The sequence below is a fragment of the Oncorhynchus mykiss genome, chromosome 11, assembly GCF_057628025.1.
Source record: "Oncorhynchus mykiss isolate SJ-2025 chromosome 11, ASM5762802v1, whole genome shotgun sequence".
Classification (NCBI taxonomy): Eukaryota; Metazoa; Chordata; class Actinopteri; order Salmoniformes; family Salmonidae; genus Oncorhynchus; species Oncorhynchus mykiss.
The window spans coordinates 52,079,679-52,104,084 of NC_143032.1; the positions used below are offsets into that span (position 1 = coordinate 52,079,679).

Sequence of the window (24,406 nt, forward strand, 5' to 3'; positions counted from 1 at the left end):
ATTTTGCAAGAGAGAGCTGTCTGTCTGTGGCCCACTGTAAACATGTTTCTCCCTGTGTGTCTTCCTCAGGAGGAGACCCCGCTGTTCCTTGCTGCCCGGGAAGGAAGCTACGAGACGGCCAAGGTTCTGCTGGAGCACTTTGCTAACCGCGAGATAACTGATCACATGGACCGGCTGCCCCGAGACATTGCGCAAGAGAGGATGCACCACGACATTGTCCGTCTCATGGATGAGTACAACCTGGTCCGCAGTGCACCCGTGCATAGCCATGGCCATGGAGGCTCCATGGGCACGACCTTGTCCCCCCCCCTCTGCTCCCCCAATGGCTACCTGGGCAGCATGAAGGTCCAGGGCAAGAAGGCCCGCAAGCCCAGCGCCAAGGGCATCGGCTGCAAGGACGGCAAGGACATGAAGAACAAGAAGAAAGCCTCCCAGGATGGGAAGGGAGGGAGTGTGCTGGATAGCTCAGCTGTTCTGTCCCCGGTGGACTCCCTGGAGTCTCCACACGGTTATATCTCTGACGTGGCGTCTCCTCCCATGATGACGTCCCCCTTCCAGCAGTCCCCGTCCATGTCGCTCAACCACCTCCAGGGGATGTCCGACCCCCACATGGGGGTCAACCACATGGGCATGCCCAACAAGCAGGAGCTGGCACACATGCAGTTCGACCCACTCCCGCCCCGTCTCACCCACCTTCCTGTGTCAGGCTCCAACGGCTCGGGGGGCATGAATGGCCAGTGTGATTGGCTCTCCAGGATGCACGCCAGCATGGGCCAGCCCAGCCAGTTCAATCCCATGAGGGTTGGTCCTGTCGGTGGGCAGGGCGGTCTGCACCAGGGGGGCGGGCAGCAAGGCATGATGACCTCTCTCCACAACGGGCTCCCCACCACCAGCCTGTCCCAGATGATGAGCTACCAGGGCCTGCAGAACACCCGGCTGGCCTCACAGCCCCACCTTCTGCAGCAGGCCCAGCAGCAGATGCAGCAGCAGATGCAGCACCAACAGAACCTGCAGCAGCAGCTCCAGCAGCAGCAACAGAGCATCCAGCTGCAGCACCAGAACTCTAACACTGGCACTAGTGGCCATTCCATCAGCCAGAACTTCATCAGCAGCGAGCTGAGTGGCTCAGAGCTCCAGCAGGGCACAGGGAACCAGGGCTCCATGCCTATCCACACCATCCTACCCCAGGAGACCCAGATCATGAGCCAGAACCTGCCCAGCACCCAGTACCTCACCCCTCCCTCCCAGCACAGCTACTCCGGCCCCATGGACAACACCCCGAACCACCAGCTACAGGTCCCGGACCACCCCTTTCTAACCCCCTCCCCCGGGTCTCCCGACCAATGGTCTAGCTCCTCCCCGCATTCTAACATGTCCGACTGGTCAGAGGGCATCTCGAGTCCACCAACCAGCAGCATGCAGTCTCAGATTGGACATATCCCTGACCAGTTCAAGTAGAGAGTTATGACAAGATGGACTGATTTTGATATTTTTGTATGAAAAGGCACTCTTGAGAAAACAGAACAAAAAGACAGAGCTACGAACTGATTTGACCGAAAGGATCTTTTTAAATGCTTTTATACTAACAGTAAGAATTGCCTGTGTTTTATTCATTCTGTTTTTATTTATTAATGTCTTATTTATACGTTTGTTTTCATGTGCTTACAGAAATGTTGGATCCAAGGTGTCAGGCCATAGTCAGGGGAAAGTGAAACTTATAGGCATACTGTAGCTTTGTTTATTTTCTTTATGTAGTGCTTATGTCTGCAGTATACCAAGTTATTCCGACGTACACTGGGTATTTATTTTTGTAGAAATTTTGCCTTTTTAATTTTCATATTATCTTTCATCAAAATGTTGTTTATAGTTGAATTTTTAAAAAAAAGATCGTATAATCTTGTAAAAACAAACCGTGATTTAAGTCATTCTATAGAGCACATTCTTAAATCCAGTGTTATTTCAATGTGTTTGAGTTTTGTTAAATACTCTAGCGAATTCAAGAACTGCATTTATTTGTCGACGTTCATAAAAGTCAGGCTTATTTTTCCCATCTGTGGTCAGGGATGCTGTATGTATGAATATTATATATACTACATTAGCTGGTTTCCATGTTAACATTTCAAACAGGTCATCTGACCGAAACCAAGAATCAGCTAAATTAGGTGCTAAGCCTCTTGATTTGATTGTTTGTATGTGTGTGGAGCGTGTATGTGTTGGGGTTAGGGAGTAGGGTGGGGTAATGTACAGCACAACCCAAGCTTTGAGATGGGCAGTTAATAGACTGAGCTCGAGTCTCTGTAAGTCTGTGTCCCTTGTTACTTTTAGTTGTTCAAGAAATGGCCGGGTTGTCCAAATGTTTCAGATGTTATTCTGAGGGAACATTTGCAAATTAACTTACCTATCGCCTTCCAACTGTTTGAGCCTGTGGCCGCGTGTTTCAATGTAAATATGAATATGCATTTCCCTTATAAGCAGGATTTTGTTTCAAAAATCTTAAGCATGCCATTCGGATAAGAGGTTTCACAATGATCCACAGTAATTAAAAAATATATATACATACAGAGCATATATTTTACTCAGTATCACTGAGGAAAAGAGGTCTAAAAGATGTATGCAAACAAACATAAATATAGATATTCTAAGCCCTTACAGATAAAGAATAACAGAAATATTGAGGACTTATGAAATGATTATTTATTGACTGTTTCTGTGATACAAAATAATTCACAGATGACTATTTGGACGAATGTTGGATGAATTTTTACTCTGTGTAAAAAGGAAGACTGAAGTGTCCTGTTTCTATTGTGTGTCCTTCCCTGATAATTTGTGAGACACTCTGAATGGTATACGTTCCCAATTTTATTCATTCAAATCCTAGGCTGTAGTATCTGCAATAAAATGTTACCTTCCTGCAAAGTTGTAATTTGCATAAAAAGTATTTTTCTTCCTCTGACTGACTTTAAAAAATAAAATAAAATAAATACAAAAAAATCGTATGATAAAAGACATCATTGCGTCTTTGATCTTTGCTTTCGGAAAATCAATTGACTGGAGGTAATAAATCCTCCTTGTAAAGGATACCAAGTCTTTCAGTTCATCTCAATATAATAGAAACGTTGGTCTACTAAACCCAGCCTGCTGTAGTTTACCGATATGGACTCGGCAACCATGCAAGCACAATCAAACTCGATTGATAATACTCATACAGAGAAAGTGACAGTGACGGTGAGCGAGAGTGCGTGTGCCTCTCCAAATTGATACTTAATGAGCACCTATGAGCAGCGGTACCTACTCACAGGTGAGCAATCAGCATCCATCAATTGACAATTCGCACACTTTGTACTGGCCTATCTTATTCTGTCCAACCTACATGCCCACTTTTGACTATTGTCATGCTCTATGTCCTTCTAGATGAGTACCGGAACAGAAGCTTTGGACACATCTTCCTCTACACTGGCAACGAGGGAGACATTTGGGACCATTCTGCACTAACTATAATTTTTATTCAGACATTTGGAACATCAAAAATAAATAATCACAACATTTAAAACTATATAAATATAAAAAATATATACAAAAATAAGACTCAATATAAAAAATAAAAAATAAAAAACAAATAGAAACAAATTAATGTTGATTTGTCACTCGAGCATCAATACATTACCCATCCCCGAACACTGTCAACCAAGAGTCAAGACTACATTACCCATCCCCGAACACTGTCAACCAAGAGTCAAGACTACATTACCCATCCCCCAACACTGTCAACCAAGAATCAAGACTACATTACCCATCCCCGAACACTGTCAACCAAGAGTCAAGACTACATTACCCATCCCCGAACACTGTCAACCAAGAATCAAGACTACATTACCCATCCCCGAACACTGTCAACCAAGAATCAAGACTACATTACCCATCCCCCAACACTGTCAACCAAGAGTCAAGACTACATTACCCGTCCCCCAACACTGTCAACCAAGAATCAAGACTACATTACCCATCCCCGAACACTGTCAACCAAGAGTCAAGACTACATTACCCATCCCCGAACACTGTCAACCAAGAGTCAAGACTACATTACCCATCCCCCAACACTGTCAACCAAGAATCAAGACTACATTACCCATCCCCAACACTGTCAACCAAGAGTCAAGACTACATTACCCATCCCCGAACACTGTCAACCAAGAGTCAAGACTACATTACCCATCCCCGAACACTGTCAACCAAGAGTCAAGACTACATTACCCATCCCCGAACACTGTCAACCAAGAGTCAAGACTACATTACCCATCCCCCAACACTGTCAACCAAGAGTCAAGACTACATTACTCATCCCCCAACACTGTCAACCAAGAATCAAGACTACATTACCCATCCCCCAACACTGTCAACCAAGAATCAAGACTACATTACCCATCCCCAACACTGTCAACCAAGAGTCAAGACTACATTACCCATCCCCCAACACTGTCAACCAAGAATCAAGACTACATTACCCATCCCCTAACACTGTCAACCAAGAGTCAAGACTACATTACCCATCCCCAACACTGTCAACCAAGAGTCAAGACTACATTACCCATCCCCCAACACTGTCAACCAAGAGTCAAGACTACATTACCCATCCCCCAACACTGTCAACCAAGAGTCAAGACTACATTACCCATCCCCCAACACTGTCAACCAAGAGTCAAGACTACATTACCCATCCCCTAACACTGTCAACCAAGAGTCAAGACTACATTACCCATCCCCAACACTGTCAACCAAGAGTCAAGACTAAACCAATTCAACTTGGTGGTGTGCAGCCTGGTTTTATATTATTCATAACAATTTTGCACAAACCAGAATAAAATGCAACTATATGTCTGTGACACTTACGTTGGAGTCATTAAAACTCGTTTTTCAACCACTCCATACATTTCTTGTTAACAAATTATAGTTTTGGCAAGTCGGTTAGGACATCTACTTTGTGCATGACACAAGTCATTTTTCCAACAATTGTTTATTGACAGATTATTTCACTTAAAATTCACTATATCACAATTCCAGTGGGTCAGAAGTTTACATACACTAAGTTGACTGTGCCTTTAAACAGCTTGAAAAATTCCAAAAAATGATGTCATGGCTTTAGAACCTTCTGATGGGCTAATTGACATCATTTAAGCCAATTGGAGGTGTACCTGTGGATGTATTTCAAGGCCTACCTTCAAACTCAGTGCCTCTTTGCTTGACATCATGGGAAAATCAAAAGAAATCAGCCAAGAGCTCAGAAAAACAATTGTAGACCTCCACAAGTCTGGTTCATCCTTGGGAGCAATTTCCAAATGCCTGACGGTACCACATTCATCTGTACAAACAATAGTACGCAAGTATAAACACCATGGGACCATGCAGCCGTCATACCGCTCAGGAAGGGGACACGTTCTGACTCCTAGAGATGAACGTACTTGGGTGCGAAAAGTGCAAATCAATCCCAGAACAACAGCAATGGACCTTGTGAAGATGCTGGAGGAAACAGGTACAAAAGTATCTACAATAAAACGAGTCCTATATCGACATAACCTGAAAGGCCGCTCAGCAAGGAAGAAGCCACTGCTTCAAAACCGCCATAAAAAGGCAGACTACGGTTTGCAACTGCATATGGGGACAAAGATTGTACTTTTTGGAGAAATGTCCTCTGGTCTGATGAAACAACAATAGAACTGTTTGGCCATAATGACCATCGTTATGTTTGGAGGAAAAAGGGGGAGGTTTGCAAGCCGAAGAACACCATCCCAACTGTGAAGCATGGGGGTGGCAGCATCATGTTGTGGGGGTCCTTTGCTGCAGGAGGGACTGGTGCACTTCACAAAATAGATGGCATCATGAGGAGGAAAATTATGTGGATATACTGAAGCAACATCTCAAGACATCAGTCAGGAAGTTATAGCTTGGTCGCAAATGGGTCTTCCAAATGGACAATGACCCCAAGCATACTTCCAAAGTTGTGGCAAAATGGCTTAAGGACAACAAAGTCAAGGTATTGGAGTGGCCATCACAAAGCCCTGACCTCAATCCTATAGAAAAGTTGTGGACAGAACTGAAAAAGCGTGTGCGAGCAAGGAGGCCTACAAACCTGACTCAGTTACAGCAGCTCTGTCAGGAGGAATGTGCCAAAATTCACCCAACTTATTGTGGGTAGCTTGTGGAACGCTACCCGAAACGTTTGACCCAAGTTAAACAATTTAAAGGCAATACTACCAAATACTAATTGAGTGTATGTAAACTTCTGACCCACTGGGAATGTGATGAAAGAAATAAAAGCTGAAATAAATCATTCTCTCTACTATTATTCTGACATTTCACCCTTCTTAAAATAACATGGTGATCCTAACTGACCTAAGACAGGGGATTTTTTACTAGCATTAAGTGTCAAAACTGAGTTTAAATGTATTTGGCTAAGGTGTATGTAAACTTCCGATTTCAACTGTATTCACAGTATTATGAATGAATTGTGGTTTATTTGGTAGTATTTTGTAGTGTGACTGATTTTACTAATTGCATTAGTATTGTACAAATTTAGAGGTGTGCTATTTGATAGATTCCCCCGCTCGCCCTACCTCGGGCTTCCAGTAGGGAGACCTGAGGTCCACCTACCCCAGCCCCCCTCCCCATCTCGTACCATATTATGGTCCATAGACCAAGTCCATATTATGGCGAGAACAGCTCAAATAAGCAAAGAGAAATGACAGTCCATCATTAGAGTATGAAGGTCAGTCAATCTGGAACATTTCAAGAACTTTGAAAGCGCAGTCGCAAAAACCATCAAGCGCTATGAGGAAACTGGCTCTCATGAGGACCGCCACAGGAAAGGAAGACCCAGAGTTACCTCTGCTGCAGAGGATAAGTTCATTAGAGTTAACTGCACCTCAGATTGCAGCCCAAATACGTGGAAATGATCTTATCTCTATGCCAAGTCTCGACCTGACGTGAGTGATTTTCCTGCTGGTTATGTATGGCTATTCTTTTTTTCCCTTGCAGTTTAAGGTCAGACCATTTCTTTTTCACATCAGCTACAGTTCTGTCTTGCTGCCCCACCTGGTTCACTGCAGCGGCGACACACTCCCAAGCTACCTGTTTTGGCTTTCTTTGTCAACCCACTATTTAGTTCACTGAATAATACATGTTGCCTGTCTTCAATCTCCTCTACCATCGCCGTGGTCTCGTCTTCCAAAACGTTTGCTGTTCTCTTTTGGTCCATGGCTATTCCTGACTAAATCCTCATTTGTGCTAGCATTCTGTAAGGGGAAATCACTGACTGTAAGGCACATTCAGGTGCCGTCACTTTTAAGTTAATTTCAGATGTATAGATCATAGGTGCAGGTGCGTAAGCTACAAATGGGCTTCTTAGAACCTGCGCAAGCAAGGTTTTTTATGCTCAGTATCATTTATAAATCGAACGTAAGCACACCGTCGGAAATTATCTCACAACTAAGTTCAAGTATAAATCTAAGAACATTTTTATAAATGAGAACCCTGGCCTCGACAATCACCCAGTCTCAGCCCAATTGAGATGGTTTGGGATGAGTTCAACCGCAGAGTGAAGGAAAAGGAGCCACCAACAAGCATTCAAGCATATGTGGGAACTCCTTCAAGACTGTTGGAAAAGCATTCCAGGTGAAGCTGGTTGAGAGAATGCCAAGAGTGTGCAAAGCTGTTATCAAGGCAACGGGTGGCTACTTTGAAGAATCTCAAATATTAGATATATTTTAATTTGTTTAACACTTTTTTAGATTCAATGTGTTATTTCATAGTTGTGATGTGTTCACTATTATTCTACATTGTAGACAATAGTAAAAATAAAGAAAAATCCAGGAATGAGTAGGTGTGTCCAAACTTTTGATTGGTACTGTATTATTTAGTTGCTTTGACAAGGTAATTTCTGAAGATCATTATTTATTTGATGAGATTAGTAATCAATTTAAGGTCCAAAAACCCCTGTCCCTCGTTTTAAAGGGGCAGTGCAGTCAAAAATGGGATGCTAGTTCTTAAAAAAAGATGTATTTCCACACTATGAGGTTGAATTAACACTCTGAAATTGTGAAAATGATTAACACCCTTTTTGAAGAAAAAAAACCCACCTGGAATTTCAGCCTGTTCAGGTGGGATGGAATTTCAGCCTGTTCAGGTGGGATGGAGTTTTTGGCCCACAGCATGACATCACAATCGGATTATTCTGACCAATGACCACTTATCTTTTATTTGCATATGTAACCTCCTACTTTAAATGGGTAAGTTGGGTAAGCTATAGAGTTTAGACGATCCTATCCGTTAACCAGGGATGTGTATGTAAATCTATTTACATTTTTATCAGCACCCCCACACGATCAGACTGAGCATTTTAATGGCAAAAGTACCCTAATTTAAGTCATCAACCCTGTTGCTTTATTTGGCACTTAATAGGCACTTACTATAGTATTTTTTAAATTCTTGAGATGGCAACTGTTTGGCGGAATGACCCTGCTGCCTTGCTCATTTCAACATCGTTTGAAATTCCCATGCAGTACACATGGCTTGCTTCTAGAACACTTGGCTGTAATGTCACCCTAGTCCGCTTGATTTTTCCATAGTATGGTTTCCTCAGCGCTGTTTTGTTGTTTATGTTTCGGTTCTTTGTTGCCTTATCAGCCCTCTCCACAGCCAGCAAACATTTTCTCCAATGGAGGCCTGGACCCATGGGCAAATGGAAGAGTAAGATATGAATAAAATGTGTATGACTTTTGTTCTGTAGGTGAGAAAGTCCTTAAGCTCATCACTGATTGCATCCACACCATTTGGATTTGAGGTGAGAGGACTTATGTCATTCAAAAATCGCACTTGACTTTCTTCCACTCCACAATCAACTACTGAAAATTCAAACAGTATACAATTATTTACTCTAGAATATTATTTAGTCTCTTTTACTGTACCACCACAGGCATGGTTTCAATTCAATGCTAATATTATACCATGCGATCTTACTTCCCAGAGAGGCCAATGACGCTGATCCGACATCTGTTATAAAGGCCTGTAAGATGGAGTCAGATTCCATCACCCAGTGGGTGAAAATGGAGAGATACTGATGAAATGCCTTCGACATGGATTGTAATGATCGAGTGACAGAGTTGTAAAATGTTCAATAAAAGTATTTTAATGTTGACATTTATACAAAATTAAAGCAGGTCCATGGTATAATAAAACTAAGTGACATGATTCATAACACATTTTGAAAGGCCATGACTTAAAAACAGTTCACAGACCCAGAAACACTGGTCTCATTAGCTCCCGGCCCTTGGTTTAGCATGTTCATGCCCAAGTTGAAAGAGATTTAAATCAAGACATGGGTGTACTACTTTCCATCTGAGTCAGTGGTGTTGCAGTCTCATCACACGGGCTGTTCCAAAATACAGTGTTGCAAATGTCATAGGCGCATAGTTGAATTGAAATGGAGAGATTCTGACCAATGTGTAACATTGACTGCAAATGTTTACAATATGCAAGAAAAATACAAGAACTTATATTTCTTATTTTGCCTTGAGGTCCCAGGGTATATGGCATTAGCAGTTTGAAATAAAAAAGGTCCTCCACAGCTTGAGGGAATCAGAACAACAGCAGACGTGATTAACCAAGACAGTATTAACACGCTGTTGACCTTGGTTAGCCAACAGCTGTCAGCAGGCTGCAGCTGACTTCAGATGCTGTATCAAAAACTCCAAAAGTCGTTAGCTACATTGTTATAAAACATGGCTTAGGGAAATGGCTTATTGTGTCATTCCTCACAGAATGAAGTGTAGATTCATTCCAGATATTGTAATAACCAGGATATCTTTGGTTTATAAACGTTTAGAATCCATTGGAGAAACATCAGAGTTCTAAAAAAAGGAATCTGAAATCCAACCAGCAGTATAATAACTGATCAGAAATGTGAAAGAGGGATAGCAAGTAGAGAGCCCTTATTTGTGATATGTGCTATAAGTGCATGCACAGTTTGAAAGTTACGGAAGTACATCCAGCAAATGGTTGAAAGACTGCTGGAAAATGACATTCCTTATTCCACACCATGAATATGTAAAACAAAAATCTGTGCACAACTATCCACATTTCCATAACAAAACAGCAATTTATGAATGATGTCAAAATAGTTTCATAAGGTTATCCAGCGCAACGTTGAAGGCACAAGTGAAGCAACACTGAAGGAGGAGAGCGCTGAACATTCCAATTGGGAAGAAAACTAAAATCTCACACTATACACCTAGGATTTTGAATTGCGTCTCAAAAAGGTTTAAATAAAATACTACTACAAATAGAATCATGAGAGTGAAAAATGTACATATTAAATTCCTCATAGATATTTACAGGAATGATACAGCCTATCCAGATATACATTGCCTTCAGAAAGTAGTCACACACTGACTTTTCCCACATTTTGTTGTGTTGCAGTTTAAAATTTCGAGTAAAGTATTCAACCCCTTTGTTATGGCAAGCCTGAATAACTTTGGTAGTAAATATTTGCTTAACAAGTCACATAAGTTGCATGGACTCACTTTGTGTGCAATAATTGTTTAACATGATTACCTCATCTCTGTACCCCACATATACAATAATCTGTAAGGTCCCTAAATTGAGCAGTGAATTTCAAACAGATTCAACCACAAAGATCAGGGAGGTTTTCTAATGCTGCGCAAAGAAGGGCACCTATTGATAGATGGGTAAAAAATTGAAAAAGCAGACATTGAATATCTCTTTGAGCATGGTGAAGTGATTACACTATAAATGGTGTACCAAAACACCCAGTCAATACAAAGATACACTTCATATTTTCAAGCATGGTGGTGGTTGCATCATGTTATGGGTATGCTTGTCATTGGCAAGAACTAGGGAGTTAATGATAAAAAAAAAAAACAGAATAGAGCTAACACAGGCAAAATCCTAGTGGAAAATCTGGTTCAGTCTGCTTTCCAACAGACACTGGGAGACAAATTCCCTTTTAAGCAGGACAATAACCTAAAACAAGGCCAAATAAATCAAATTAAATGTTATTGGTCACACATACATGTGTTTAGCAGATGTTATTGCGAGTGTAGCTAAATATACACTGGAGTTGCCTAGCAAGATTACATTGAATGTTCCTGAGTGGCCAAGTCATAGTTTTGACTTAAAATCAGCTTGAAAGTCTATGGCAAGACTTGAAAATGGATGTCTAGCAATGTTCAACAACCAACTTGACAGAGCTTGAAGAATTTTGAAAATAATAATGTGCAAATATTGTACAACCCAGGTGTGCAAAGCCCTTAGGGACTCACAGCTGTAATCGCTGCCAAAGGTAATTGTATTGACTCAGGGGTGTGAATACTTACGCATTACATTTCTTTATAAATTTGCTAAAAACATGGTTTTCACTTTGTCATTATGAGGTATTGTGTGTAGATGTGTGAGAGAATACATTTATTTAATCAATTATGAATTCAGACTACAACAACAAATTGTGTGATAAGTCAAGTGGTATGAATACTTTCTGAAGGTACTGTAGTATACCACAATACACTAAATTAATTCAAATGATACTAACTAAATTCAGCTTACATCTCAAACATTTGTATAACTAAAATGACCCAAATGTCCACTCCAAATTCCACTAGTTTGACCCCACAACAAAGGAAAGCATGACAAATAAGGAAAACGTAACATTCATTAAATAGAATAGCAGCTGAGTCAGTCAAATTCAAAACACAAGGAAATTAAACAATACGTGCTTGCAGTCCCCATACACAAAAAGGTTCACAGTATGCAATTAAAAATCAGACTGATTCTCTTTTCAAAATCTGTATAAACCATTTCTTAAGAATGCGATCAAGAGACCGGAGAGTGAGAGGATCCAGGGACACAGAATGTTTTATCACAATACTTGGTCATTTACTGTAAACCCACATACATTAAAAAAAATGAATACTACAGTACATACTATAGAATTCCATAGTAAGCTGTAGTATGTTATACTACACACTGTAGTATCCCTCAATTATGTGTAGAACTTACTATAGAATGTTGTAGTAAATACTACAGTAATGTCCACAAAAACACTACACTTTTATAACTATAGTAAATACTACAGTATTTAATTAGCATATACCCTGCCCGTTCCCCTCCACAATATCCCAATTTGCACCACCCATAAGTGAGAAACCTATATGCCAAGTATAGACTATATATTGTGTTCCCTACAGGTTATAGAAAAGAACAGAAGCTCTGAACTCTCCATTCAGACCCCAGTCCTACCTACCTACAGGTTATGGAAAATGTGCTTCATTAGTGATTCTCCAGTAGGTTTTTGGAAGGAGAAAGCCTCCCCTTCTGTGTCAAAGATAATAAAACAAAAACACTATAATAAATACTACAGTATACTACTGTTTTCCTTTACTGCAGTATTTATAATATAGTTAACTGTAAATACTACCGTATACACTACAGTGATTTATACCATAGTATACTATAGAATTTATTCATGTGGGAAGTCCATGATAGGGAGTGTCACTGGTCACTCAGTGCTGTATTCTGTCAAACTAGCACTTCCTCTCAGGCTGCTGCTGCCTCCAATCTAGGCACAGCTTGGAGTCCAGTCACGCTCATATCTTTCTCTAGTGTTGGTGTACAAAATAACCATGATGATCCAAGGACATAGCTTGGCTGCCTGTCATGTTTTCCACTCTTCCTTCAGAGTAAACAACAGTCATCAGAGGATAGACAGGCCCCCTCAGCAGCAATGTGGCGAGAACAGACAAAGATAACCAAATATACAGTGGGGCAAAAAAGTATTTAGTCAGCCACCAATTGTGCAAGTTCTCACACTTAAAAAGATGAGAGGCCTGTAATTTTCATTATAGGTAGACTTCAACTATGACAGACAAAATGAGAAAAAAAATCCAGAAAATCACATTGTAGGATTTTTAATGATTTTATTTGCAAATTATGTTGGAAAATAAGTATTTGGTCAATAACAAAAGTTTGTTATATACCCTTTGTTGGCAATGACAGAGGTCAAACGTTTTCTGTAAGTCTTCACAAGGTTTTCACACACTGTTGCTGGTATTTTGGCCCATTCCTCCATGCAGATCTCCTCTAGAGCAGTGATGTTTTGGGGCTGTTGCTGGGCAACACGGACTTTCAACTCCATCCAAAGATTTTCTATGGGGTTGAGATCTGGAGACTGGCTAGGCCACTCCAGGACCTTGAAATGCTTCTTACGAAGCCACTCCTTCGTTGCCCGGGCGGTGTTTGGGTTCATTGTCATGCTGAAAGACCCAGCCACGTTTCATCTTCAATGACCTTGCTGATGGAAGGAGGTTTTCACTCAAAATCTCACAATACATGGCCCCATTCATTCTTTCCTTCACACGGATCAGTCGTCCTGGTCCCTTTGCAGAAAAACAGCCCCAAAGCATGATGTTTCCACCCCCATGCTTCACAGTAGGTATGGTGTTCTTTGGATGCAACTCAGCATTCTTTGTCCTCCAAACACGACGAGTTGAGTTTTTACCAAAAAGTTATATTTTGGTTTCATCTGACCATATGACATTCTCCCAATCTTCTTCTGGATCATCCAAATGCTCTCTAGCAAACTTCAGACGGACCTGGACATGTACTGGCTTAAGCAGGGGGACACGTCTGGCACTGCAGGATTTGAGTCCCTGGCTGCGTATTGTGTTACTGATGGTAGGCTTTGTTACTTTGGTCCCAGCTCTCTGCAGGTCATTCACTAGGTCCCCCCGTGTGGTTCTGGGATTTTTGCTCACCGTTCTTGTGATCATTTTTGACCCCACGGGGTGAGATCTTGCGTGGAGCCCCAGATCGAGGGAGATTATCAGTGGTCTTGTATGTCGTCCATTTACTAATAATTGCTCCCACAGTTGATTTCTTCAAACCAAGCTGCTTATCTATTGCAGATTCAGTCTTCCCAGCCTGGTGCAGGTCTACAATTTTGTTTCTGGTGTCCTTTGGTCTTGGCCATAGTGGAGTTTGGAGTGTGACTGTTTGAGGTTGTGGACAGGTGTCTTTTATACTGATAACAAGTTCAAACAGGTGCCATTAATACAGGTAACGAGTGGAGGACAGAGGAGCCTCTTAAAGAAGAAGTTACAGGTCTGTGAGAGCCAGAAATCTTGTTTGTTTGTAGGTGACCAAATACTTATTTTCCACCATAATTTGCAGATAAATTCATTAAAAATGCTACAATGTGATTTTCTGGATTTCTTTTTCTCATTTTGTCTATCATAGTTGAAGTGTACCTATGATGAAAATTACAGGCCTCTCTCATCTTTTTAAGTGGGAGAACTTGCACAATTGGTGGCTGACTAAATACTTTTTTGCCCCACTGTATATTAAAGCTACTACGCTTCAATCTCACCCCAGCACTGCTGCAACCCCTCCCCATCATGGCTATAACAATCACTTTTTAAACAAACAATGAATTCCGGCTTTTAAAAATAGGCATTTTTCCAGAGTTTTCGATTAAGGAGAGGGTAAACCAACCCAAATTTGAGTCACTGAGATATGCAATAAGGAATAACAAGATATATTGGTGGTAGCCAAGCCCTGAGCTGTGATGTATTACTGTATATGTGCTTCATGTTGACTTGCCCTGTGTATCTCTCACTGTGCAGTGGGCCAGATGGGCAGGGGGTGAGCCTCTGTGTTGAACACATACTTGTCCAGACTGAGCAGCTCCGGGTCATCGGAGAACAGCAGGTAGAAGTATTTGAGAGTCTCCCCCAGGAAGAAACTCTCCATCTTGTCCCGGGGGCTGGGGTACTCTGGGTCCCGGACGTTGTTGATGGACGTGTAGCCGCCAGTAGAAACCTGGTGAGACACACATGTTATTACGTTATCACATGTTGTTATCACACGTTATTATAAGAAGGATGCGTAACGTCTGTGGAATACTAACTCAATTAACACATAAGGATTCATCACTCACTTTAACAATGCATTTCTCAGTAGCCTGGTTCCAGATGACTCCTATTGTCATGCCAAACAGATCTGGGACCAGGCAGGTTCATTTACTTACAGTATTTACAGTAGTCTAGGCTGGTTAGTGACTGTGCTCGCTCACCTTGGTGTACTTGTTGAAGTTCTGGAGGATCTCCCAGCCCCAGTCCCTGTACTTCCTGTCTTTAGTGAACCTGTACAGATAGAACAAGCTCTCCACCGTCTCAGGGCGCAGGAGGTTGTGTCTGTCTGCAAGCTGAAGTAATGACACACACACGAGAAACAATCATATCAATTGCATCAACAGAAAAACACACTTCACAACAGTGAAATAAATTGTCAGGAACCAAATAGCACTTCAGTTGGGTGTTGATCATAACCATATCTCTGCTGTGAGTGTTGTTCAGAGCACACCCCTACCTTCACGTCAACATCTCCGATGCTGCCCTCGTGCATGTTAAAGTGGACAATCTCAGGGCTCAGGCCAGTCTCCATCTGGGCATACATCTGGTAGCAGGTCTCCATCAGCTGCTTGGCCAGCTCCATGTGTTCTGCTGGCAGGCCGTGGTGGGCCCCTAGAGCCAGGGTCCCAGGGAGGAAACACACCAGGTGGTCCTGACATGGGGGGGGGGGGGGGGGGGGTTCAGTGGAGAATGACCATGTCCATGTTACACAATCTAGAGAAAACAGCAGCTTTTTCAACACACACTCATCTAGTGTGCATAGTCAGTATCCTAACCATTTTGGGGCTGAACCTGCCATGGGAAAGCTCCCCTACGAAGGTCAGCCTGTTCGGAGAGGACTTCTTCAGCAGGTTCTTCTTCACTCCCTCCAGGGCCTGCAGGTAATCCTCCAGCAACCTGAGGAACACACAGTCACAGCTTTATAGCCAAGCACTCTGGAGCACAACCCGAGGAACACCCAAAACAGCCACAGCTTTACAGCCAAGCACATCTGTTTATGTGTACTGCTCTGTATAAGCACAACACTGCTTTGACTTAAATGAATATAGCCTATAACTTCACAAATACTGAGAAGCAGTCAGCTTAATGGTACTTGCGTAGTTTTCTGTTATTTTATACGTGTCCCATAGAATCCACAACACCAACTGATACAGCACTGAGCCAAGAAAAAAAAAAAATACAAGGATCTACTTTAAAAACATAGTACAATAACTCAAATCTGTCCTCAAGCTGTGCTGGGTCTGAGAGAGCTGTTCCAGGCAGCTCTGAAGACCTAGTTGTGCATGAAGTTGAGCAAATATCACCAGACAGAGTCATGAAATTTTCAGTCTTATGCACAGCCTGATACGACATACAGCTAGCTGTTCCTTCACATCCACACAGCTTGTCCAGCACTACAGGTAACAGAGAGACTTGGGCTGTTTAAGTCATCTCAGTTACATCAGGGGAGGGACAGCTCTGAGGAGATCAAGCTATGAGACTGTCAAACATGACAGCAAGCTAGAGCAGGGACAACTCCGCTGCCTGCCCCCAGTACTTAGCAGGGAGCCTAGACAAGATCAGTAGGACCTGAGTGGCTAGACCTGACTCAGAGAATTAGCGTCAGCCTAAACTTCATATACAGCCTTGAGAAAAGTAGACCGGAAAGTGTTTAGAAAAGAGTTTGACTCACGCCGTCTCCTTCTTGCCTCCCTGGATCCACTGTTTGAGGAGGTATTCGTAGTAGCTGTCTGCCCGTGCACCCAGCGTGAACATCCCCAAATGGGTGAACTGGCCGCTGTTGGTATTGATGAACATGGGGACGAGGCCATCCTGCTTCCCCTCCAGCTTGTGGACTTTCTGCATGACCTCATCCACTGCAGCCTGTAGAAGAAGGGATGGAGAAAGTCAGTTAAATGTCATCAGAGATGATTGATAGAGTGCTGTATAAATCAAACCTGACGTCAAATCGAGTCCTGCCATTGGAACATTGCTTTTGAGTGTTGGTATGAACATTACCAACAGATCCTGATACTCTGTTGTGGCTTGGTTTACCTGGTAGCGTGTGTCCTGAGTGAGGCGACTCAGCTCCCTAAATTCCAGCTGGATGCTTGTGACCTCCGCAACAGTGCTGTCCGACGTCCATCGAGGGGGGTGGGCCGTACCCTTCCCAATGTTCACATCTGAGTAGGGGATCTTGGATGGGGTGTTGAAGGCAGGCATTAACCTCGTTCCTATATCTTTCTGCAAAGTCATAAAAATAAAATAAAAAAACACAAATGCCCATCAATTTGGTTTCCTTAACCAGACCCCCATCTCCCAAATATGTTTTTCTTAATTTCAGGACTTAATTCATATGACCAGCAGCATTAGCAGCAGCCCATGAAAGGGTCTTTGAGAGACAGAGGGACTGGAGGAGGAAGTGCCAGAGGCCCAGCAGCAGAAACAGTAAGTGCCAGCTCTCTATAGGTCTCCCTGTACGTGACTCACAGCCTTGTCCAGGAACAGAGTGTCTCCAGTCAGATGGTAAGTGCTTAGCAAGCCGCCCAGGATACGGATGGTGCTCTCAAACAGGTTCACGTCCACGTCTTTATCAAAGGACAGCTCTGTGGACACCCAGGTCTTAGCCTCCTCAAACTCTGTCCAAAAGAGGGCAAGAAACTTTAGTGGTCTAACTCCATGAAAACTCTGATACAGAAGGTATATAGAAAAGCTGGATCATGAATGTACTGTAGGTACCTTTTTTGAGGTTGAGGATCCACATTGTATCCAGTGCATCAATTAGGGTCAAGCCTAGGCCAAACCACTCTCCATAGGACTTAGACATGGGCCTCAGCTCATCTTTCCCCCAGGCAAACTCTTTGTAGCCCTTCCATGCATGTCTGAAAGCATCACGTACTGCCTCAAGCCTATCGACTTCTGAAACACACACGTGCCAAGATAATAGGCCACCATCCAAGTCCGTTCCAGAATTATGAATTCACTACTTCTATTTAAGTCTCTTTCAGGCCATGCACACATCAAACTCAAAGTGTGGTTAATAAACTCAGCTGTTGTTCATGGTCATGAAGGGGTGCTATGGAGGGTTTGAGCAGAGACAGAGAGAGACAGTAGGGGCATAAACATGGCAAAGACCTGGCTCCTTGTGTGAATGGCCCTCTTGCTCAACCTCTGGGACATCCACCTTGTTCGCTGCTTCCTTGGCAGTTCTTCTTTCAGTGGCTTGGTCAATCATGGCCACACGCCAGCTAAACACACATAGGGGCCAGTCAATGAGATGAGAAGACAAGAAAACATGTATATATTTGCTTGGAATCGAGTTGTATATTTTATTCAGATTACGCATCACAATCCACTTCTCTAACCCATGCAATAAAGGTGTATCAGTATGTTGTTATCAATCAGTCCATCAGTTCTCTCCACTGATTAGAGGCTAGTCTTACTTCTCTCCCTCCTCTTTCTCCACCTGGGTATCTGACACATTCCCTTTCTTTTGCAGTCGGTTCTGCAGGCCGGGTGGCCCCCGCTTGTGGGCTGCCCTCTTCTGCTTCTGAAGGAAGAGACATGGTAAAGGGAGGGAAAAGCTTTACTTCAGAAACCCAGCTTACTGGATGTGTCAATCCACATATTTTCTCATAGTCAAAGGTTGGCTTTAGTAGTAAAGCAGAGGAGTGGAATGTACCAACCTCTGAAGGTGACTCTGGTACTAACGGTCGGTTCAGTTTGTCCAACTCAGGTTGGACCTCATGGATGGCAGGTTTCAGAGCATGGTCCCCTTCCTCCTTCGCAACAACAGCCAAGCCTGGGGAGGAAGCAGAGGGGAGAATGCTCAGTCTCTGGTGCCTCGGGAACAGTCACCACCATACATTATAACAATTCCATTGTTTTGCTGGACTTACCTCGGAAATGTTCTGTGACACTGGGGTTAGTAGCAATCCCACAAACTAACATGAGAGCCACGGTGAAGAGGATTAGGTTGCGCTGCAATCTGGATAACAGTTTCCATTTCTGTGGATATATGGGTGCAATTTGGGTGAGAGAGAAAATGACAAAGCCATAAGCACAGGGTGAATTAGATTAAAAACTCATTTGTAAATTGACTGCGCTGGCTTGTCCGTCAGGAGAGACAAACACACGGTCAACTAGAAATACAGAAGAATCACTGAATGTCACACACAGTGCTACATGTCTGATCAACTGCGTCACTATAGTAACATGCTGCTACTATACAGAAGCACTGCAGCGTCGTATTCTTCTGATAAACAACGGTCATACCTCTACTGACTAACAGTGACAGGTCTGAGCCCCAGTCATGTCCTTTCTGAGTGGCTATCACATGATATTATGGTTATGATCACAATTATGTCTTTGAGACATTTTTTTTATTCAAGTTAGTAAACCATTAAAATGTCATGCTACATTTGATGTACCAAACATTCAGTGCGATATGCCTTACAGCATATAAATAAACTGTAAATAGCACATAATGAGTCATCGGATCAGTGTGTGAGATAAGTAAGTTGGTTGACTTCCTTCAGCCATCACTCACCCTCCAGCAGGACTGTCTTCTCCACTGTTTATTGTTATTATAGATGCCACTTCCTTGTCCAGTGAGGGTTAAAGACACAAAGTCCGTCCTTGATGGTGGGTTCATGTCTCCAGCCCACCCCACGGTGAAGTCATAGGCACAGTGCTAGAGGGAGAAAGTGGGCTGCCAATTAGAAATGACAGCAGATGCAATATATAGGCAACACATTATCTTCTCTGATACAAACTCAACTGTAGAGATGTGGTTTATTAGATCAAAACAGATTGAGCTACTTTTAATATTGAGGACACATGCATACATATATATATATATATGATCACTTTGTTTTAATAGAGAAATAAAACTAATCTGAAAACAAAGCAATGCAGTTTCGTTTACATTTTGCTGCTGTCACTTATTGCAGTCTGTCAGCCACTTGTCCTCACTATTGAAAATATTTCTTACATTTTTTCCTAAACAAGTAAATTGAGTTTAGAAAGGAAATGCATGCCTTTAGTTGTGTAATACTGTATGCCATCTGACGAGGAAGCCTGGAGGCTATTCACCTCAGGAGTCCTGGCGCAACAGCTGTTAATTACGATGTGAAACATCAGCGCCAAACCTACATAATCATTTACTGTCTGCCAATAAAACCCAGGCTAAAACTACAGATGTTGAATTTAGAAATACCTTTACATTTTAAACTACAACGTATCGTCTCTTGTGCTCTTCGGAGCTCCCAATTCCAATGTCCTGGGTCTTGAGCGAGGCTTGACCGATTCACAGAGCGACTAGAGACCGAGGCATTACGAGGCCTACAGCCTAAAAACAAGCCGTTACACGAGTACAGTCAATTCGCTATAAACGAGGAGCATGTCTTACAGGATAAACGCAAGTGTTTGTTTAAAATGATTGCCTACCTTGAAGAGAATGGTCCTCTACTCAACAGCAGCAGAAATGTCTATGCTCAGTGTCAGGAAAAAGTCATCTGAGCGATCAGAGCAATGGCAACAATGTCCGAGGACGATACACTGTAGTTATCGCCTTTCTCTCATGTCAACACTTCGCCCGATTATTTTCATGAAACATCATAGCTTCTTCATCCGTAGTCAATGTTCATTAATCTAATGTAGTCAAATCACATCGCTTTTTAAGTGCTTTAAGTTTTAATTAAAATGGCTTATATTTTCCACTTGTTTGGGTGCTTTTTGTGGAGTGGCAATACCAATGAATTATGAATAAATTAGTACAATACTTTAATTTATTCATATATTTCAGTTGAACCCCAAACAATTACTGGTATCTCGTGTGCATATTACAAAACATGAGAGCATATGGATTATATATATATATATGTATATATATATATAGAGAGAGAGAGAGAGAGCGAGAGAGAGAGATCGATGATTGACTGGATACTTAAAACACTTGAAGAAAACTGGCCAGCAAATAAATCAAGTAAATCACACAATTTACAAACACACACCTTTCAGCAAAGATGAAACTGAGCAACACTTTAAAGATACCTTTGTCTCTGTCATTGAAGTTCCATACCATGTTCAAAGCCTGCTGCATGCAATCCAGTATCAATTGTAAGCACATTATCAAGAGCAGCCACCACATAAAGTCCCTCCTGGAGTTTTTCCATTCGAATCAGAACTGTTTTTCACAGAACTGGGGAATCATTTTTCCCTTGTCAAAGCTTCTCAGGTTGGGGTTCATGGTAGAATAAAGCCAAGTAAGGGTGTAAAATCATGTGGTAAATTGAAGAGGGACAAAGATAAACCTCTAGCAGGGACATCATAATAAGGTGCAGTGAGGTAAAAACACAGGAGACACAAAGGATCTACAGAAAACGTCAACGTTGGTCTTATTGAATGACCTATATACATCAACTTTGTTTTATAGTACCGCAATGTTCCTCTGTATCAACAGACATCAGAACATTACAATTTCACAAATGGTACTTAGGCTACTGCATCTATCAGGTGCTGCAATAATATGCATAAAATGTTATCACCAAATACAATTAATTGCCATAGCTCCTAATAGTCCTAATTCTATTAGTCTTCCTACTTTTTGACCAAGGGATCAATATTGATATGTTCCTTAGTTTCTAACTTGGGATGTAAGGGTAGAGTGAGCACAGATTTGGGAAACATTGTTAAGTTGCGGCAGTGAAGGTTGTGTAAACCACAGTGCTCTTGGTCAAGAACATACCTGAATTAAGTATGGGAATGTTTGTAAAAAACAAAATTATAGCACCATAAACATTTAAGGAAACCACCATCATTTAAACCAATTACATGAATAAGCATGTTTCAATATCACAAATGAAATCAGTGTACAGAAAATACAAAGATACTTTCATTCAGGAATATCCCTGGCAACAGACCAACCAGTTCATGTTTGTTATCTGGTTAACCTTTGGAGAGAGAAAACAGACACTTTGTCCTGTTGGTTGGTACTTCTACTTTGTCAATAAACAATTCTGTCATGAGAAGTGGAGAAATGCTGATGCCTTTCTCTGTCTCTTTCCAGTATCTCTGAGTCATTTCCCCACTAGCTGGAGGTTGTCTGGTGATTGTCTCATTGTTGTCTCTGCTCTTATCAGTCCTTAGAGAGAGTGTCTCTTTTTCCTTTAGCTGAAGCACACAGACCCGACAGTGAATCCAAACTCCTGTGTGAGGTCACTGCTTCCGAACACTGCCAGATCTCTCAGTGGAAGCAGATCGAGGTCCTCGCTCTCAAACTGGAACCCTGACTCACGACGGTCTCCGGAATCCAGCTCCTCAGAGGACTGCGAAGGAAACACAAAGTAAATTACAAGCACTGAAGTGACACTCTTCACCATCCCTCAACAGCCCTCTCCTCTACATCATAATTTTGCTACACCCGCAATAACATCTGCCAATTGTGTATGTGACCAATACAATTTGATTGATTGATCACCATCATCATCATCATCATCATCATCTAATACAGTACATGGTAATCATTATAGTCTGAAAACATACCACACACTCTCGTAATGTCCCCAGGTAACTTTGTCTTTGTGTGTTTGCCAGGAACTTCACCTCTCTTTCCCCTGGTCCCTGTCTGTCCCAGGCTGGCAGGAGTAGGTCATGTTCTGACTGGTGAGCCTGCTGTTTAACCTAAGGAACCTCATCTGCACTACATCCGGTCCTGGATACTCAAACTGGGAGAGGGAATGGAAGGTGTGGTTTCAAAGCATCAAATCAAACTAAGGACACGAGAGCAAGACAGAATCAAGGTTGGATTTGAGCCTCACTTGAAAGCCTCTTTCCATTGAACTCAACCAATGAAATTAGATATTTGTCCTAGAATCCTTCAGCCATGCCTTCATTGGCACCTGTGGTTTGAACGAATTTCAAAACACACATAGCATATGTTATTACCACATGAAAAAATATCTATAGTTCAGAGGGTCCCAGAGCCAGAGGTGTGTGTGGAAGTACCTGAGGCTGGAGCGGAGAAAGACAGCTCTTTGGTGCTGCAGTGAAGTCACAGTAGACCAGAATGGCATCAGCTGGGCTGCCCTGGTTAGGATCAATGTAACACATCCCTGGAACATCCTTCACGTCAAAAAATGATTAGAGTTTAATCTCTCTGCTGCTGTAGAGTACAACTGCTCCCACACAAATCTAATAAACACATTGTACATTTTTTTTGTAACAGTATTTTTATTGGAATTTCACAATTTTCACCCATATTAAGAGATACAACAGAGACAAAGCACACAGAAAAAAAGCAAGAAAAACAGCACCCACTTACACATATCTACGCGTATATATATATATACATACACACACACACACACACACATACATATACATACACTCATGCATATACACACATATACGCGTACGCACACACACACCCATACATACGTACACCATTTTCCTCTTCCCGCTCGGTGCTTCTCTCACCCCATCACCATCATTGCGTCTCTCAATACATACATTTTAAACAAACTTACAAACAGAAATTAAACAAAAAAAGCTCCGTTTAAACCAAGAGGTTAGGTTCCACACATGGAACGTACAGTGTAGTTCTGAAATACATAGATCCCCGCCATTCTACGAGAATCCTTGCAGCATAATAGCTGATACCTCAGGTTCTAGGTAATTTAGATAAGGTTCCCATACTTTGTAGAACTGGTCTGTTTTAGAATGCAATGTACGTGTCAGATATTCCAGAGGCAGCCATTCAAATAGTAACTTATGCCAATCTTTAATAGAAGGAGCCTTATCACTAATCCACTGTAAAAGGATGTTTTTCCTCGCTGCGAAGGTAAGGATGTTGTAAAGCCTCCTTTTACCCACAGAAGTAACATGCCTACTAGGGAGACCTAACAGTAAAGAAACTGGGTCCAATTCTAGATCAACCCCTAGGATCTTTTCAATTTCTTGCAGAACACCAGACCAGTATCTTTGTATTTTGGTACATGACCATAAACAATGTGTCAGGGTGCCTGTATCAGTTTTGCATTTAAGACACTGAGGGGAAGAGGAAGTGGGGCTAAAAGCATGTCTGCGATTTGGGGATATATGCAATCTGTGTATTATTCTTAATTGGATTGCTCTAGTACGATTACATATAGATATTGTTTTTGCATATCTCCAAATGTCCTCCCACATCTCTTCGTCAATAGTAACAGACAATTTTTTCTCCCACACTTGTTTCACCCTCTGTGTGTTGACAGCAGAAAAGGACCTTAAAGTATCATAAAACAGACTTATAGACATTTTCCTTTGTGGGGAAAAAAAGCATTCTTTCAATGACAGATACATCAGGGTTACCAATTAAGGTGGTGCTCTTCAGAATATAATGTCTTACTTGTAGGAAGCGGAAAAAGTCCTGTTTTGGGAGTCGATATTTCTCGACCATCTGCTCAAATGACAAC

The 24,406-nt window shown here is 42.1% G+C and overlaps 2 protein-coding genes across 10 annotated transcripts in view; one reads left to right on the forward strand and one right to left on the reverse strand.

Moving 5' to 3' along the window:
* LOC110535851 (neurogenic locus notch homolog protein 1) overlaps nt 1–2,991 on the forward strand; it is a 48,964-nt gene extending 45,973 nt beyond the window's left edge. For both annotated transcript variants that reach the window (XM_021621178.3, XM_021621179.3), the window contains exon 34: nt 70–2,991. In XM_021621178.3, coding sequence (XP_021476853.3) covers nt 70–1,458 — 1,389 coding nt within the window. In that variant the 3' untranslated portion in view covers nt 1,459–2,991. The remainder of the gene's footprint in view (nt 1–69) is intronic.
* A 6,164-nt stretch (nt 2,992–9,155) lies between these two features.
* Nucleotides 9,156–23,075, reverse strand: LOC110535854 (endoplasmic reticulum mannosyl-oligosaccharide 1,2-alpha-mannosidase). Of its 8 annotated transcripts, none has more exons than XM_021621189.3 (15): nt 22,497–23,075; nt 21,006–22,279; nt 19,501–19,644; nt 18,851–18,959; nt 18,638–18,753; nt 18,395–18,501; nt 18,087–18,199; nt 17,691–17,867; nt 17,442–17,590; nt 17,007–17,195; nt 16,645–16,835; nt 15,749–15,869; nt 15,430–15,624; nt 15,134–15,265; nt 9,156–14,880 (listed from the first exon to the last, which is right to left on the reverse strand). In XM_021621189.3, exons 2-15 carry the CDS (start codon nt 21,018–21,020, stop codon nt 14,674–14,676), a joined length of 1,965 nt encoding a protein of 654 aa, XP_021476864.1. In that variant the 5' UTR covers nt 21,021–22,279; nt 22,497–23,075; the 3' UTR covers nt 9,156–14,673. The 8 variants fall into 8 exon arrangements, with proteins under 8 accessions (XP_021476864.1, XP_021476863.1, XP_021476866.1 ...); XM_021621188.3 differs by having other exon boundaries at nt 17,691–17,870; XM_021621191.3 differs by lacking the exons at nt 21,006–22,279; nt 22,497–23,075 and adding exons at nt 20,176–20,301; nt 20,400–20,553 and having other exon boundaries at nt 17,691–17,870.
* Nucleotides 23,076–24,406: the final 1,331 nt, after the last annotated feature.

What these genes read in the sequence shown, in the direction of transcription:
- LOC110535854 (XM_021621188.3), bottom strand. An exon ending in TACCAGAGTCACCTTCAGAG is followed by an intron (nt 18,502 to 18,637) that starts GTTGGTACATTC and finishes CTCTTCCTTCAG; the next exon opens with AAGCAGAAGAGGGCAGCCCA. An exon ending in ACTTCAACAAGTACACCAAG is followed by an intron (nt 14,881 to 15,133) that starts GTGAGCGAGCAC and finishes GTGTCTCACCAG; the next exon opens with GTTTCTACTGGCGGCTACAC.